This window comes from Quercus suber, unplaced genomic scaffold (genome assembly GCF_002906115.3).
Source record: "Quercus suber isolate HL8 unplaced genomic scaffold, Cork oak 2.0 scaffold_298, whole genome shotgun sequence".
In the NCBI taxonomy this organism is placed as follows: Eukaryota; Viridiplantae; Streptophyta; class Magnoliopsida; order Fagales; family Fagaceae; genus Quercus; species Quercus suber.
Window position 1 is genome coordinate 752,675 of NW_027069754.1, and position 16,609 is coordinate 769,283.

General features: G+C 31.5%; 2 protein-coding genes across 2 annotated transcripts; one reads left to right on the plus strand and one right to left on the minus strand.

The window, feature by feature from the left end:
* Nucleotides 1-437: 437 nt before the first annotated feature.
* LOC111997192 (1-aminocyclopropane-1-carboxylate synthase) lies at nt 438-3,409 on the plus strand. The gene is made up of 4 exons (XM_024029254.2): nt 438-804; nt 924-1,055; nt 1,168-1,328; nt 2,237-3,409. The coding sequence occupies exons 1-4, from the start codon at nt 643-645 to the stop codon at nt 3,243-3,245; spliced, it is 1,464 nt and encodes a 487-aa protein (XP_023885022.1). The 5' UTR covers nt 438-642; the 3' UTR covers nt 3,246-3,409.
* Nucleotides 3,410-11,450: 8,041 nt separating this feature from the next.
* On the minus strand, nt 11,451-12,876 carry LOC111997190 (heavy metal-associated isoprenylated plant protein 39). Its single transcript, XM_024029252.2, has 3 exons — nt 12,672-12,876; nt 12,163-12,238; nt 11,451-11,921 (listed from the first exon to the last, which is right to left on the minus strand). Exons 1-3 carry the CDS (start codon nt 12,675-12,677, stop codon nt 11,665-11,667), a joined length of 339 nt encoding a protein of 112 aa, XP_023885020.1. The 5' UTR covers nt 12,678-12,876; the 3' UTR covers nt 11,451-11,664.
* Between the last annotated feature and the right edge of the window lie 3,733 nt (nt 12,877-16,609).

The window sequence follows — 16,609 nt, forward strand, 5'->3', positions numbered from 1 at the left end:
GTCTATAATTTCACTATTCATGAGTCGTCATATAAAAAAATTGTAAAATTAATTGTGGTACTAGACTTATAGTGTTTCATATGGGACCCAGGCAGCTGGCCAGATTTGATAGGTCATAGGGTACCTAATAAACTTTTTGACCTCAAGGTATGCCAGTTAATAAGTTTGCCTCTTTGCCTGCTTGAAGAGCTGGCTATGTAAGTTTACTTTAAGCCAATCAAATATTACATCCATATCTCCTACAAAAAAAAAAAGAAAAAAAAAAAAGGGAAAAGAATAGTATATATAATAGGTAAATAAATTTCAAAGCCGTGTCTCACAACTTTTCAAAATTGTTCCTTCATATGAACCTTCATTTGACATTTGTATTCCAACTTGGAAAAGGTATCCAACTCGACTGCTACACAACTTATATAAAGGCCTGAGAGTTCAACGACTCACTCAACCAAACAAACATTATATACTTAGTGCGTTTATTCAGGCCTGTGCCAACTCCAAAAGTTCTAACGTAAGCAATTACGACTGCCCAAGGACTGTTCCTATTTGATTTGTTCCTATAAACTATAGAGCTGTTCCCATCTTCTTCATACATATTATCGTATATCAATTAACTAGCTGCATTTCAAAAAAGAAAGGGAACTGATGAACAAAAATCAACAGAACTTGTTGTCAAAGATAGCAACTGGCAATGGTCATGGTGAAAATTCTCCATACTTTGATGGATGGAAGGCTTTTGAGGATAATCCATTTCATCCTACTGATAATCCTCATGGGGTTATCCAAATGGGCCTAGCAGAAAATCAGGTAACTAAATTTATAACTTTCTTAATGTGCATTTTATTAATTTGAAGTGCACTCGAAGAGTCACAGAGTTTAGTGCATTATTTGTATTCATGGTTTTTATTGTCTTGTTCAATTTGCAGCTTTCTTTTGATTTGGTTGAAGAGTGGCTAAAGAAAAACCCAGAAGCCTCCATTTGCACACCTGAAGGAGTAAATGACTTCAGGGACATAGCTATCTTTCAGGATTATCATGGCTTGACAAAGTTCAGAAATGTAAGTAACATACTAATCTCATATATATAGTTCCTCATACTCTATTATCCATTTCATGTCTCACACACACATAAAAGATTAATTAATGAAGTTTCTTATGTATATTCCACAGGCTGTGGCCAATTTTATGGAGAAAGTAAGAGGAAATAGAGTGAGATTCGACCCAGACCGCATTGTTATGAGTGGAGGAGCAACCGGAGCACATGAGATGACCGTCTTTTGTTTGGCTGACCCTGGGGATGCATTTCTAGTACCTACTCCTTATTATCCAGGGTAATATAATCGATACCTCTTCTTCCATTTCAATTTTCTACTTCTTTATGCTTCATAAATTTCTCTTTTAATGAAAATTAAGTTAAAAAATGATGTAATAATGTAGGTTAGACCTTAAGAGGCATGTTGGTGTGGCTATTTGACTTGGTTTTGTAGCTGTTTTTTTACTCATACATAATGATTCTTGAGAGAGAGAGAGAGAGATTGACTATTAAATCTACTTTGATCATGATATACTATTATGGAGAATTCACTTTAAAAAAGATTGATTTAGTCCACGACCCTGCTTGAGTGCTGAGAATGATTTCTCTAATGTCAACATCCCAAGCTCTTAATTCCAAGTTTTCAACGTCAGTGCCACGACCACAAGTACCAACTTATAAAATTATTGGTGGGGGCATCAGTTAATACAAACCAATTTATTACACTTGGAAGAAAGAAGTTTTCAAGTAAAAGGATTCTTTAATATAAAAAAACTTAAGTCCATATCTTGAATCTTGACAAAATTGGAAAAAAATAGTCTAGGAAAATGAGGCCCATCTTCCTCAAAGACCTGCCCTTGTTCCCATTTGTCAGTCAATTACCAATTTTCCATCAGTCCAAGATAAGAACACGCAGTTGACTGCCCTCTGGCTTGAGGTCAGAAGGTTAAGAATTTTTTTTTTTTGCTGAATTTTCAAAGTCCATATTAATATATGAATGTTACTGTCAAATCATTTAGGAAAGCAATTAATTATGCTCTGATGGTTACGTGGTTTATTACATCATAAAGAAGGTGGAACCCAATAATTATATGATTCCCATGGCCTTAAATTGATGAAAAGTACTTGTATTTTTTCATAGATTTTTTTGCAAGACCTCTAGCAATATTCAAAACACTGTCTCACAATCTTGCCTTTTCATTGCAGTTTTGATAGAGATTTGAGATGGAGAACAGGAGCACAACTTGTTCCAGTTGTATGTGAACGCTCTAACGATTTCAAGGTGACAAGAGAAGCATTGGAAGCTGCCTATAAGAGTGCTCAAGAGGCCAACATTAGAGTAAAGGGGTTGCTCATTACCAATCCATCAAACCCGCTAGGCACTATCTTAGACAGAGATACACTAAGAATGGTAGTGAGCTTCATAAATGAAAAGAGCATCCACTTAGTCTGTGATGAAATATATGCTGCCACTGTCTTTGCTCAGCCTGGTTTCATTAGCATAGCTGAGATAATACAGGAGAAAGAAATCGAATGCAATCATGATCTCATCCACATTGTTTATAGTCTGTCGAAAGACTTGGGATTCCCTGGCTTTAGGGTCGGCATTGTCTATTCCTACAATGATGCAGTAGTGAGCTGTTGTCGAAAAATGTCAAGTTTTGGACTAGTTTCCTCTCAAACTCAACATCTAATTGCATCAATGCTATCGGACGATGAGTTTGTCAATAAATTTATTAAAGGAAGTGCTGATAGGTTGGCAACTAGGCATAAGGTGTTCACTACAGGTCTTGCTAAAGTAGGCATTAGTTGTTTGCAAAGCAATGCTGGCCTCTTTGTGTGGATGGATTTGCATCACCTCCTCAAAGAACAGACATTTGAAGCAGAGATGGAACTATGGCAAGTGATAATAAATAAAGTTAAGCTCAATGTTTCTCCTGGTTCTTCTTTTCATTGCTCAGCACCGGGGTGGTTCAGGGTTTGCTTTGCCAATATGGATGACCAGACTATGAATGTAGCTTTAACAAGAATTGAAAGCTTTGTGATTCAAAACAATGAGACCAGTACCACAGTGCCTATGAAGAGACAGTATTGGCAAAAGCCGCAGAGACTCAGCTTCAAATCAAGAAGAATGGATGATATCATGATGGCACAGTGCTTAATGTCACCTCACTCCCCTTTACCTCAATCACCACTTGTTCGAGCAAGGAACTAGGAAAAAAGAAAAATAGTAACTATGCTGCAATACAGCAAAGGCGATATATTCTTTATTTTCTTAATTTCAGGCTAATTACTTAAAAAATTATTCCTTAAGATATGGGTCCGTTTGGTACATGTATTTAAAAACTGAAAATTGTTATGTATTCTTTAATTTTCTTTCTTGAGTGCATTCTTTAATTTTTTTTTCACAGACCATATGGTGCTTAAAAAAAGGTCTGTAATTTATATGCAATTGCTTTGAAAGAATTCATTTTAGTTTTTGATTACAATAGTGTGTTATATTGTTATAGTTTTTTACAAATTTTAGAATAATGTGGATTTGTAACCTCTTCGGGACAAGCTGGATCATATTGGTGTATATCAATGTCATGAAAAAGATGTCTTGCCAATAAAATTGTGCACCATACAACTCTTGAAAATTATGTAATTGCTCAGTGATAAAGCCCCTATAAAGTTGTGGACAATACTCCCAACGTTTTCATAAAGATAAACATGTTTGTGGACTAGCTCTGTACTTTGTCAATTGAGTTGCCCCTTGGAAGACAATAAATACGAAAAATCGCCTTGAGCATGAAAAAGTATCACGTTGTTGTTTCATTCTGCGTTGCATTTCTAAGAAGTATCACGTTTTGATTAAGCCTCACCAGCTTCAATTTGTTCTTGAATGTTCTGGGCCTACTTGAATATTAATACCAGACAGAGACAGTAGTTAGCTGCCTTTGGTGGACTAATCTTGCATAAAGGAATGGAATTGAGCAATTTGCTAAACAACAAAAAAGCTCTAATGCTCCTAAGTCCAACCCCAAAGGCCCAAACACTTTTGGGCCATTTTACAACTGTCACAGTTGGACTTTAATATGAGTATCAATAATTAGCCCATAAGTTTTGATTTCAATAATTGACTCCTACACTTCGAGAAGGAATCTTTTGCGGCCGTCCAATTGAGCTGCCGACTCACAAGCATGTAAATCACTAAATCCCACGCTTGTGGAACCCACAAGCTTGTAAGAAGCCCGCCCCATTGAGTGGGCTCATGTGATAGTTTTTGGTTTTTGCTGTTCTTATAGTTTTGTTATATATTAAATTTTGGGGGAAAAGCAATTTCCCCCTTTATTTTTGGGTAGTTTGTAATTTATCCTTTAATTTTTTAGATCAATCAATTTCTCCCTTTATATTTGGGAAATAAGAAAATACCCCTAATTTGTTACTTTTTCAATTAAATCCAATAAGTTTTTTGAATAAATTATTCATTGTATATCACAAAAAAAAAAAAAAAAATTTGAGGATCGTATTGTTATTTTTTTATATTATATTTGTAATTATTTTGATTTCATTGATTTAACTAAAAATTAACGAATTTGGAGTATTTGCTCATTTCCTAAACATAGAGATAGAGGGGGAAATTGATTGGTTTAAAAAATAAATAAAGGAATTGTAAACTACCCTAAACATAAAAGGAGGGAAAAAAAAACTTTTTCCTTTTAAATTTTTTACTAATATTTTTTGTTAAAGACTAACACATTTAATGACATGATATACACATAGTTTATAATTATCATGTACATTTTATATGTGATTAATTTTGTTAATTTTAACTGAAAAAATAAAAATAAATGTCTAATTTGTTACAAAACTAAAGTGTAGGGTTTCTTTATTCAAATTAAAAGTCTAAGAACCAAATTGATATTCACGTTAATGTCAAAATAGAAGTATGATATTTGTAAAAGCTACTAAAACTTAGGCCTATACACTCACAATGATGGTAGGGCAGAGCGTTATATTTATAGAACAAAGAATTTGGAGGTCTAGTGACTAGTGTTACTACCTTCTTCTTCTTTTAAAAGGAAATAACCCTTTATCCTATACTTCTGGTAAATCGAATTCACACACCAAACCTCCTCCTTTCTTACAAATCCCATAATTATGGTAAATTAAGGGTTTAAAAAAAATTGATTTCACACTTCAAAGTTCAAATCTGCTCCCTGCATATTAATAGACAATGAAAGTATTCGGAATTTTTTTTAAGAGAGACGAAGCCTAATGTATGGATGAGATAAGACAAATGCGTTAGTAGCCTACTTTGACAACTCTTAGTCTTAATGACAAGCTAGCAAAGATGACAAGTTGATCTAATAATGTATTTGTGACCCCAGGGTGGGGGAAGTCTTATAGTCAACTACCTTGTCCACTTTGTCTTACCACAATACTACTTGAGTGTGAGTTGTGCGGGATGTATTAGCATTGAATTGGCAGGGCCATCTTGTGTAGGGTTAGAGAATTCAAGGTTTAGATCACCCAATACTATCTTTGTAAATTTTCATGGTTACCTAGTAAATTTATATATCTTTAACTTGACTAATGCTGGTAATTTTGAAGTTTAGATTGTGTTTGAAAAGTGAGTTTAAAGTTAGTTTATTTTACTATTTAGCTTATTTTTGTTACTATTTAACTATTTTTGCTACTATTTTTGGGTCTCACTATACTTTTTGGTACTATTTATAGGTCCCATGATACTATTTCAACTAACTTTTATCTTTATCTACAGTACTTTCAGTAAAAAGTTTTCAGTTTCAGTTAAATAAACTGTTCCCAAATGGAAGTGTCTATTTAGCAAAGATTATTTTTATTAACTTATTTTACTATTCAACTTATTTTTGCTACTATTCATGGGTCCCACTGCACTTTTTGGTACTATTTATGGGTCTCACTATACTATTTCAGCTAACTTTTACATTTATCTACAGTACTTTCAGCAAAAAATTTTCAATTTTAGCAAAATAAGCGGATCTTAAACAAAACCAAATGTGTAAAATTAAACTCTTTTTCTATTTTGCATTTCCTGATGCAAATGCTCTTATATGAAAATATAACTGAAGGTATATTAACAAACGTTTAATTTATTCATAACATTTTAACAAGGGACGAACCCAAGATTTTAAGTTAGAGAGAGCCAAAGTATAAGTAAAGAAAAAACATTCAAATAGACATCTATATAGTATTAACAAATTATAAATATACAAAATCATTGTTTCTTAATACATCAAGATGCAATTATCTATCAATAAAGGCAAAAAAAAAAAAAAAATTTTTTTTTTTTTTAATACTAGACTAGCTCCTTTTTTTTTTTTTTTTTTTTTTTTTTTTTGAAGTTGAAGCATTTACAATAGTAGTGCTAAAAAATTTAGCTTTTAACACCTCAAAAAACTACTTTATCTATTTTTTACTACCCCACTTTACAAAACACCCTGTGGGGCCTGTTACCTAAAAAAGGTATAGTAGCCCTCAGAATTGGGCCCAGGGCCCAAAGGCCCGATCCGAGGATACGCTTATGTCCGAGGACAGCCTAAAGAAGTTTTATTCACGTTAGATAGGTGGTATGAAAGGTATAAACAGGTGTTATATATACGGTGGTATAGCACACGTCCGAGGACGCCAAAGTCCGAGGTGAAGGTAACCTTCGTACTGACTGAAAGATTCCGCTAGGTTGTAGCTGAATTGGAAGTTGGATATAGCTTAAAGAGGCGTCGGAGAAGGTAAAAAATATCTTCTAAAGTCTATCACCTCCTCATTAAATGCTGTCCACCTAACACTCTGGCCGCATTAATGTGGAGGTGATACCTGAATAGTAACTAAGCAGCTTTATGACCACTAAGCTGAAGGTTCCGGTAGGGACTAGATGGGACAGAAAGGAGCTCACAGGATAAGAACTACACGTGTACAAAGGAAACAAGAAGAGAAACTAAGTATATAATGTAGAAACGAAGAAAACAGAAGGGACTTCTGCCAAGAAAAAGAAAAAGGAAAAAGAGAGAGAGAAGAAGAGACCAATTGAAAGAGGGCCGAGGAGAGTTTTTCCTTATAGAGCGAATCAATAGTATCCCTTGTTATTTGATGAGTAGAACCCTTCCTACAAAACAGTACTAGTTCTTGAGCCCATACTCTATAAATTTATTGTTTGGGCTTATTGGGCTGAAAACCCAGCACTCAATTCAAATTGGGTCCCTACACACCCAATATCAAATGTTTTATTTTTTTACCACTTCATTTAAAATAATATAAATAACTCATTAAAATAATTAATAAGGATAAGAGAGAATTTGAGTTTTTTAATTGAAAGAATAGAGATAATCTTAAAATATTGTACTTTATTTTTAACAACTTGCTATTAACATTGTAACTTATTCACTGCTATTTTGTTGAGTTAGAAACTCTTGACCATTTCATAATATACAGTTATATCATATATTTCAAATCTGTGTTGTTCATGCGGCACATACTAGCATTTCAAAATTTCCACTTCTTTATTGCAGAAAGTGCCATTGTCACAGTAAAGATGTAAAGAGAGCTAGTAGCAATAATTATCAACTTGGTAGATATTTGTTAGATTAACTTTTTCTTTTAGAGATTCGACAAGATATCAAGTTCTCAACCTATAAATATAATATTTGCTCAATAATTATTGCCTCTACTATTTGACCACCAATTGATTTTTCTATATATATATATATATATATAATCGGGATTCAATCCTAAAGTTCCTTATTAACAATATAAAAAAAAAAAATATTACAAATTGAATTAACTAAAACTTATATTTCGTTCTTTTTCCGCTCTTTACAGCCTTTTGCAAATTAATTAATAATCAATCATTTTCTTGCTCTATTACGTGGCGTCAAAGGATAAGAATGGTGAAGGAAATCAGATAGGTTTGCTTAAACAACCGAAGATTAGTTAGAAATAGGTGGATGAAAGCCAACGTGAGATGACATCATGGGACCTGGTTTGTCTAATGACTATGACTCCATCGGTAAATAAGCAAAACCGTGGCACTGGACATGAAATGGACATGCATGGATTAACATTGTAATTTATTCACCGCTATTTTGTTGGGTTTCCCTTAGTTTTTTCCTTTTATCTTACTGCAAGAGAGACAGTTTTTTTTTTTTTTTTTTTCCAATAATAGATTTAAAAGCTTTATGCCTATATCACAATAACAAGTGTCCATTAAATAGATTAACATTGTAATTTATTCACTGCTGTTTTGTTGGGTTTCCCTTAGTTTTTTCCTTTTATCTTATTGCAAGAGATATTGATTTTTTTTTTTCCAATAATAGCTTTAAAATAAAAGCTTTATGCCTTTATTAAAATAACAAACAAGGGTCCATTAAAGTTTCTGGGCCATTTGGCCTGTCTTAGTTCAAGCATGAGTTTAAAAGTGTTAACTGTATATGACTAATTGAGAAAGACAGTTTGATTTGGGCAGATGCACTGCATATAAAAGTATTGTCCGCTTGCTTGGATGTTGACTGTTTTTGGCAAAGGATGGGTTGAGATTTTGGTGTGGTTATTAATTTTTTCATTTTTTTGCTTAGTAATGGTGCTGTAGTAGGTGCTGAACTAATAGCTTTCAAATTAATTTTCTTTCTATTTTATAAAAATAATCTATTTTTTCTAACTATTTTCTAAGACACCCACGTTTGGTTTTCTATTATAAACTTTATTTTATTTTATTTTTCATTATTTCCTCCACTTTTCAAACTACCCAAATCCACTTTTTGAAAAATGAATAAAATATTCATTTGAAGGCTACAAATTTTTTTTTTCCTTTTTTTGGGGAGGGGGGGAGAGTGGGATATTGTGGCTAAATGGCATTTTGGCTAATGTATAAAGAAGTTAATATGGATGTTTCTATCGGGTTCATTCCCTATATTGAGATCTTATGCTATTTTAGATAACCCAATGTAAATAATTTTAGATAATCAAGCAAGAGTAATAATTTTTATACACAACATATAAGTCAAAATAATAATTTTTTTTCTTATTTTATTAATCATCTCACCTAATCAACTTTATGTCGTAATTATCATCGAACTCATTAGTTCAGATAGTACCTTCCCATATACTAAATGTGTTGGAGAGCGGAAGGGCCGTAATTCAAGATTCATAGAGTGAGGCATACTAATAGATATATCTCTAAGTTCATCCTATTCAGTTCAACCAAGCAACCCAAATTATGTGTCAAAAACAATTCCATCGTAGTTGATATTTACTTTTAACAATTTCGTTGGAGATTGGTAGTTTTTACCATTTTCGATTAAAATATTATTTAACCTATCTTTTCATTAATTTTCATTAAGTGGGGGCGTTCAATTAATTGAACATGGGCACCTAGTTGACTCTGAATGAGTCAAGTCATTGGAGATTGTATTCATCCAAAAGTCTTCATTTATTTTCGTTTTATTCATCGATTCACCGTTGGGACTACGGACTTTTCCTTCAAGTTCAAGTTTCAAATTTCAATTGTCAATTCAACCCAAACTCCAATAGAAAAAAAAAAATTTATATTTTAAAAAATATGGAAGACTCCACGGTATGAGGTATAAACATATTTTAAGTAACACTAATTTCTAATTATTAATAATTTTTTGAGGGCCCAACTTTCTTTCATAAATTATAAGCATGCTAACTAATATTTATGAGTTTGGTTAATGGGCGTTTTTAGGATGAGACGGTATTTCATGCTTGGGCATATGAGACTTATGTTTCATTGACATGTAAACCTCACATCTGTGAGATTGAATCATAAATTTATTACTCGATGATAAAACATTTTATCGGTTGAACTAACTAAAATCCACTAAAATTTAGAGGTTTAAAATAACATAATAGAATTGAATTGATAGATCAAAAATGGATGAAATAATATTGAATATGATGTATTTTCTATAGTGTGTTTAGGAGTTACAATTATAAACCTTCACCTTTTATTTATTTATTTTCCCCAAAATATGAATACAATATTTTCAATCCAAAATATGGATAAAATATTCTTAGAAAATAATTTTCAATCCATTCTATTTCATTCATTCCTCCTTTCAAAATAAAGAAAAAGAAGAATTTGAGGCTTAGGGTTCCTTTCTTGGATATGGGAATTTAAGGATAAATGAAAAATGGAAGAGATGATATCAAAGGTTTAAACTATACCCACCGGTCTCACTTAAGAAGTTTGAAAGTTTAAAACCTGCTTGGTACGTGTATTTAAAAAATAATTTTTAATTTTTTTAAAAATATATATGAGAAAAAAAGTAAGTAAAAACACGTATAATATTATTTAAAAATTAAAAACAAATATTTAAAATGACTTACCAAACAGCTCTAACATTCTAAACTGTCGCTCAGTGTTTTAGGTATATCTACATTCTAGACCAACATATTGGTCACCAACTTGTACTTTACACAAGTCAAGTCCATGGCATACCCAAATGCAACTTGCAAGAATGGTCGTACTACACTGTTTCTTTTATTACTTCTACGTAGTACCAGTGGGGTTGTTAATCTCAAATAGTATATATGTTAATCTGTTAAATAATATTATCTATCAGCATCATCAAATAAATGCTTTTTCCTCCTGCGTTTATCAGCATCTATCAGCTTCGCATCAGCCAGCTAATAGCGTGGCTGATGCGATGGCTAGTTGTGGAGCGAAGATGGAGGTTGATTTTGTTGTATTTGATAGCCCTCCTGCTTTTGTTTTATCTTTTCTTGCTCAGGATGCTGCTATGAGTACCTAAAAAGAACAATTTTTTTTTTTTTTTTTACATTATCGCCCACACTTTTATTGTTGAGCTAATGTTATACGAAATCAAAGTTCCAACTTAATAAAAAAATTTGTTTCTCAAAAAAAAAAAAAAACTTAATAAAAAATTTAAATGAAAACATATCAAATGCTAAACAAGAAAGCTCTTCTACTCCAAAATTCATTTATTGTTTCCTCTCAAGTCCACAATAGTAAGTTTTATGGACCATTAATTAATACAATTAAGTTCAATTATCCACAAGAGCCCCCCATACTCAGCATTATCTCCTATAGGTTCAGAAAATATATCAAATTCATCACCAAATTAAGCATTCATTTCTCACTAGTTTCTCTCAAATCTCACTCTCAGCATATGACACAACTATTTGGATATTCTTCATGAACTGGCATGTAATAGACCATGGGAGGATAGCAAACTTTTGGTGTCTCTCCTTTCTTGGGCTCTTCTTTCTTCTTCTCCTCTTTTGCCGGCCCAACAGACAAAATTTCAGCGTACCAACCTTTTCTTAGTTTGCAACAAACAACCACAAAAAAAAAAAAAATTTGTTTCTCAAAAAAAAAAAAAAACTTAATAAAAAATTTAAATGAAAACATATCAATTGCTAAACAAGAAAGCTCTTCTACTCCAAAATTCATTTATTGTTTCCTCTCAAGTCCACAATAGTAAGTTTTATGGACCATTAATTAATACAATTAAGTTCAATTATCCACAAGAGCCCCCCATACTCAGCATTATCTCCTATAGGTTCAGCAAATATATCAAATTCATCACCAAATTAAGCATTCATTTCTCACTAGTTTCTCTCAAATCTCACTCTCAGCATATGACACAACTATTTGGATATTCTTCATGAACTGGCATGTAATAGACCATGGGAGGATAGTAAACTTTTGGTGTCTCTCCCTTGGTTTCTTTCTTGGGCTCTTCTTTCTTCTTCTCCTCTTTTGCTGGCCCAACAGACACAATTTCAGCGTACCAACCTTTTCTTAGTTTGCAACAAACAACCACAGGGTCTATATCCCCTGTTACAGTCATTTTTTGGTCCTTCATGTTCACTTCGATTGAATCAATGCCTGCAAATATTGCAGAACAGAGCAAAAGTTGGTTAGGACTATAAACAAACTTTTAAGTTTCATTCAATTGGGCCTAATTCAAATGGTTGAATGAAGTAATTCACTCTGATCTTTTTCACAAAAATTTAAAAAGCTTGAAACAGAAAAATGACCCAATTGACTAATAGTCTAGTATGTTTTTCTTGGCATTGCCATTGACCTGCCAGAGATAGTGGTAAACCGGTTTGAAAAAAATCAATACCTGAAATGGTGGAAACTGCTTTCATGGCCTTCTGTTTATCTTTGTCATCGTGTAAGTTTAGCTTCAACACAACTTTCTGCAAGAAAAATAGAAACTTTGTATGTCAGAGATAGGAAACACTGAATATGACCATGACCAAAACGAACACAATTAAAATTTGCAAAATTCATTCTTTCAAATTTCAATTTCCAGTCAGTTTAAATAGTTCGGAGAAGCTTCATAGAATTAATAATTTTATGAGCCATGAAAAGAGCAACGAAGGAAATGATCACCTAAAACAATGAATTCTGAAATAACAAAACCAAAACTTCATCAACAAATCTACAGTATAACAGGTGCCATGCAAGTTTTATTTTATTTAAAATTTGGAGAAAAACCCAAAAGAGATGAAAACTCTAGAAGTCCATCTATGAGCATTAAAAAAGATAAAAAAGAATTCAAGCATACCGAGATTACACTAATAAAAAATTTATCTAAGCCTATAGATTGGCATGGAGGGGAAACCTCACCTTCATTTTCCTAGGTCCAAATAAGTTTTGACCTGATATACCTTATAAAAAATGATTTAAGATGCAAACAAAGGCACTGATTATATAAGAAGATGAAGAAGAATAAGAAGGTGCAAAGAAAGAGAAGATATTGAGACTTCGAAGAAGAAGAACTAAGAAGGTACAAAGAAAGAGAAAATTCCAATACTTTTCCTTTGTTTTACAATGTTTGCAAAACGGAGGGGCCTTTAAATATAATAGGCAGGTCTAATGTAATGCCAAAACAAGTCAAAAAAAAAAATAAAAATAAAATATAGTCTGTGTGTAGTTTACTGGTTCTAGAGGAAAACCAATCAGTCTTTGAACGCCAAAGCCAAGGACCAAGTCCTGGTGTGAAGGTTTACTTTCTCATAATGTACTAAGGAGTAGTTTCTCCAAAAAAATGTACTAGTAGGAGAACTAAATTTATGTTCGGTCATTCTCCAAAAAAAAAAAAAAAAAGTTTGGGCAGGTTGTAATCGAGATTGGTTCACTGGATTATTGTCGGTTACACACTTATGTTACTGGGATCCTTGTATTTGTAGGGCTAAGGTTAAATTATAGTTCAGTGTGAGAGATTAATTAGGGTCTCTCATAGTTGTATTTTGTGTAAGGGGTTGAATACAAGATATCTCTCACATGAAGGTGGACCTCACAAGTTTGAGACCCACCATCATATTAATTAATATATAAAACCGTTATAACAAAATAATAAAACCTCCAATATTGTCTATGGTCTTTGTGATGCCTTAAATTGATTTGATATTGATTGAACGAGTGTTGTGTGCTGGGTCACACATCAAGCATTTACTAGATTAATTTGGGCTCTATAAACAAATATTCTCAATATAACTAGATTATGATATCATAAATTGTGTCAATTTGATTATTTGAGTCTGTATTCTATATTATTTCGCTCAAACAAAATCAATTTATCTTAAGCGAAATTCATTAGTCTTCAATTCTCTTAAGATCTTCAAGGCAGCTCATGACTAACTTTTACCATAAACGAAATACACCCAAATCCAAATATTTGAATAAAACCTTTATTTTGAAATTAGTTGACACTAATAAACATAACTTTAAGAAATCACTAGTGATACATAATATGTATCATAGAATAATGGGACCATAGTCATGATTTTTTTAAAAAAATCTATCTTAGTCGTGATTTCAATTCAAGGAATCTATATCTTGACTGGTCGTTATTTCTATTTGTATTACATTGACTTAATATTGTTATTATGCTTAAATCGAGTTTGCCGTGTCAAAAATTTTCCGCATTTTTTTTGGCTCTTGTTCTTGTTCTTTTTGTAAATATATATATATATATATATATATATTTCTGATAGTTCATCTTGTTCTTCTTAAAAGTTACAACAATTAATATTAAAATTTTCATGCCTACTTCAATCTCAATCATTCACCAAGTGCCATCAAGATAATTTCATTAATTCATCTGAGAAGTCAGGTGCAAATTCTATATATACTTCTTTATTGTATATGACAGATTATCAAAATTATTAAATAAATTAAAAAAAAATCTTTGAAATTTAGAGTTAATAATGTTGTGATAATCAGACTTATTAGTGTCTTTTTTAGGCAATCATTATCTATACTATTATTTAAGAGGTTTTTCCTGTTTGGATTCCTTATTTTTTAGTTCAAAAAAGTCTCTACACTCTTATGTTTAAGTAAAGACAAAACTAAAGAACAATTTGGTAAAAATGCAACATTAACTCTCACTAAAACATTGCCTTAAAAATAAGACCACTCTCCTATTATTTTATTTTATTTTTTTGATTGGATCTCCTATTAATTTTTAAATTGCTTTATCCACTTATAAATTAGATTTTTAAGCAAATGTTGGGATCGCCTAAGGTCCCAAGTAGACAAAAATGCCCCCAAATTTTAACCAATAGTGATATTTTTTTTTCCATTATAATAGTATTAATTAAGCTCAAATATTAGACAATAAATAAAATAATATTTTTAAAAAAAGAAAAAGAAATACTATGTCCACAATATTTTTTGCAGTAATTTCATAATAAATCCTAAGTGGTAGGTTATTACAGGCTATTATTAATGACAAAAATTAATTTCAATGGTGATTCAAATTAAAATCAGTAACAACTTAATACTTAGGATTTGTTGTGAAAATATTGTAAATATAGTACTTCTCAAATATTAAAAAAAAAAAAACAATACATAAAAAAATTCACAACATTTTTCAGAAATTGAGTTGGCAAACTTTTACTAGTAATTAGTTAAGCTTAAGCAACTTTTTTTTTTTTTTTTTAATGGGAAGTTATGGAAAGTTAAGCAACTATTGATTAATACTACTTTCCTACAATTGAACTTGTCTTCATTCCGTACGTATTACGCGTTTGGCCACTAATAAGTCAATGAATACCTAATGCTAGATGAACAAATTTTACAAATTAACAACCTTAAGAGCTCAAAATTCAATATTTCATCATTGTGGTTGATCAAATTGTAGAAGTCTGATCTTTCTAGTTACACACCACGACCTGTAACTAGATTTACTAAACTTGTATAAGTTGTATTTGGGCACGAATGGACCAAATGAGAGGTTGACTAAGGAAGGTTCACTTCATTGGAGCTTTTACATTTTCAAGATTTTTGCCAATTGATAAAGAAATGCAATCCACATGCTAATATTGCTTCTAGGTTGCGTTTGGATTCTTAAATTTGAATTTTACAGTAATGGATTAGAAATGTTTTGATTCCAAATGTTTAAAATTTTAAATTCCTTGTTTGGATGCATTTTTTACCTATGATGATTTGAAATTATAAAATTTAAAATCTACTGCAGTATGTCTTAAGGATTTCTAAAATATGGGTTTATATGTTATTTCAAATCTAAGAATTTTAAAGTTTAAAATAATTTGTGTGTTTATCAAATTAAAATCCTTGACATTTTTTAAACTATCCAAACAAAGATATTTGAATTTTAATCTTCAAAATTCAAATTCACATGCTTAAATATTGCCATCCAAACGTACCACTAAAATAATTTTGAGACTTCAACCTACTTTTATTTTTATTTGGTGAAAAGGTAGATTATTAATTAAACAGTACAAAGTCTAGGTAAAAATTACTCCAAGAATCTGCATCAACAAACAGCAAATTTCAACTTACTTTAATTGAAGCTCTTTTGTACTTACTAGTATTACATCAATCTTTTAATGATTTCCCAATTAGAGACATCTTTGTAATTTGCGATGCACAAGTAAAGTCATTTCATTCCCAAGTAGACAATAACTTGAAAAATGGGTGCCTTGTTTTTTCCAAGGAGTTTAAACTTTATACGCCTCTAGCTGTGCCTGTGGCTACCGCTGCTGTGTGGTCCTAAAAATTTTTGATTGCTAGGAAAACTCTACGAAGTGTGGCTTTGAAAACAAAAGGTTGCCTTTTTCATGAGAAATATGTGGATGATCTTCAATTTGTAATTTGTATTAATTGGCTTTTTATAAATTATGCTACGCTGATTTTCAAAGTCCAAACTCATTCAGATACATTTTTTTCAAAAAAAAATAAATTGAGCCCAGTCTATAATTAGTTTTTGACAATTAAGATTTAAGAGCCTTATATCATATTTAATAAAGGGAAAAAGGAGAAAAAGAAGGGAAGGATAAACATTTACTATGTTTAGTTGGATGAAATGGAGGAAAAGAATGAGAAAAATTATAACACCACAATTAATTTCACGCACATTTTTACAACTATCTTATATGGCCAACTGTAAGTGATGGAAAGAAAAGTAATAGATCCATGTAAAAATAACAAATTGCCAATCACAGTTTGATAATTGTGGAATTAGTTGTAATACTAAAATAACCTTCATGGAAATCATTACCTATTATTTATATTATTTCTTAAATGCTTCAATTATTGTA

What these genes read in the sequence shown, in the direction of transcription:
- LOC111997192 (XM_024029254.2), top strand. Translation starts at nt 643, where the DNA reads ATGAACAAAAATCAACAGAACTTGTTGTCAAAGATAGCAACTGGCAAT. An exon ending in GCTTGACAAAGTTCAGAAAT is followed by an intron (nt 1,056 to 1,167) that starts GTAAGTAACATA and finishes TATATTCCACAG; the next exon opens with GCTGTGGCCAATTTTATGGA. An exon ending in CCTACTCCTTATTATCCAGG is followed by an intron (nt 1,329 to 2,236) that starts GTAATATAATCG and finishes TTTTCATTGCAG; the next exon opens with TTTTGATAGAGATTTGAGAT.
- LOC111997190 (XM_024029252.2), bottom strand. An exon ending in AGCAGTTTCCACCATTTCAG is followed by an intron (nt 11,922 to 12,162) that starts GTATTGATTTTT and finishes CAATATTTGCAG; the next exon opens with GCATTGATTCAATCGAAGTG.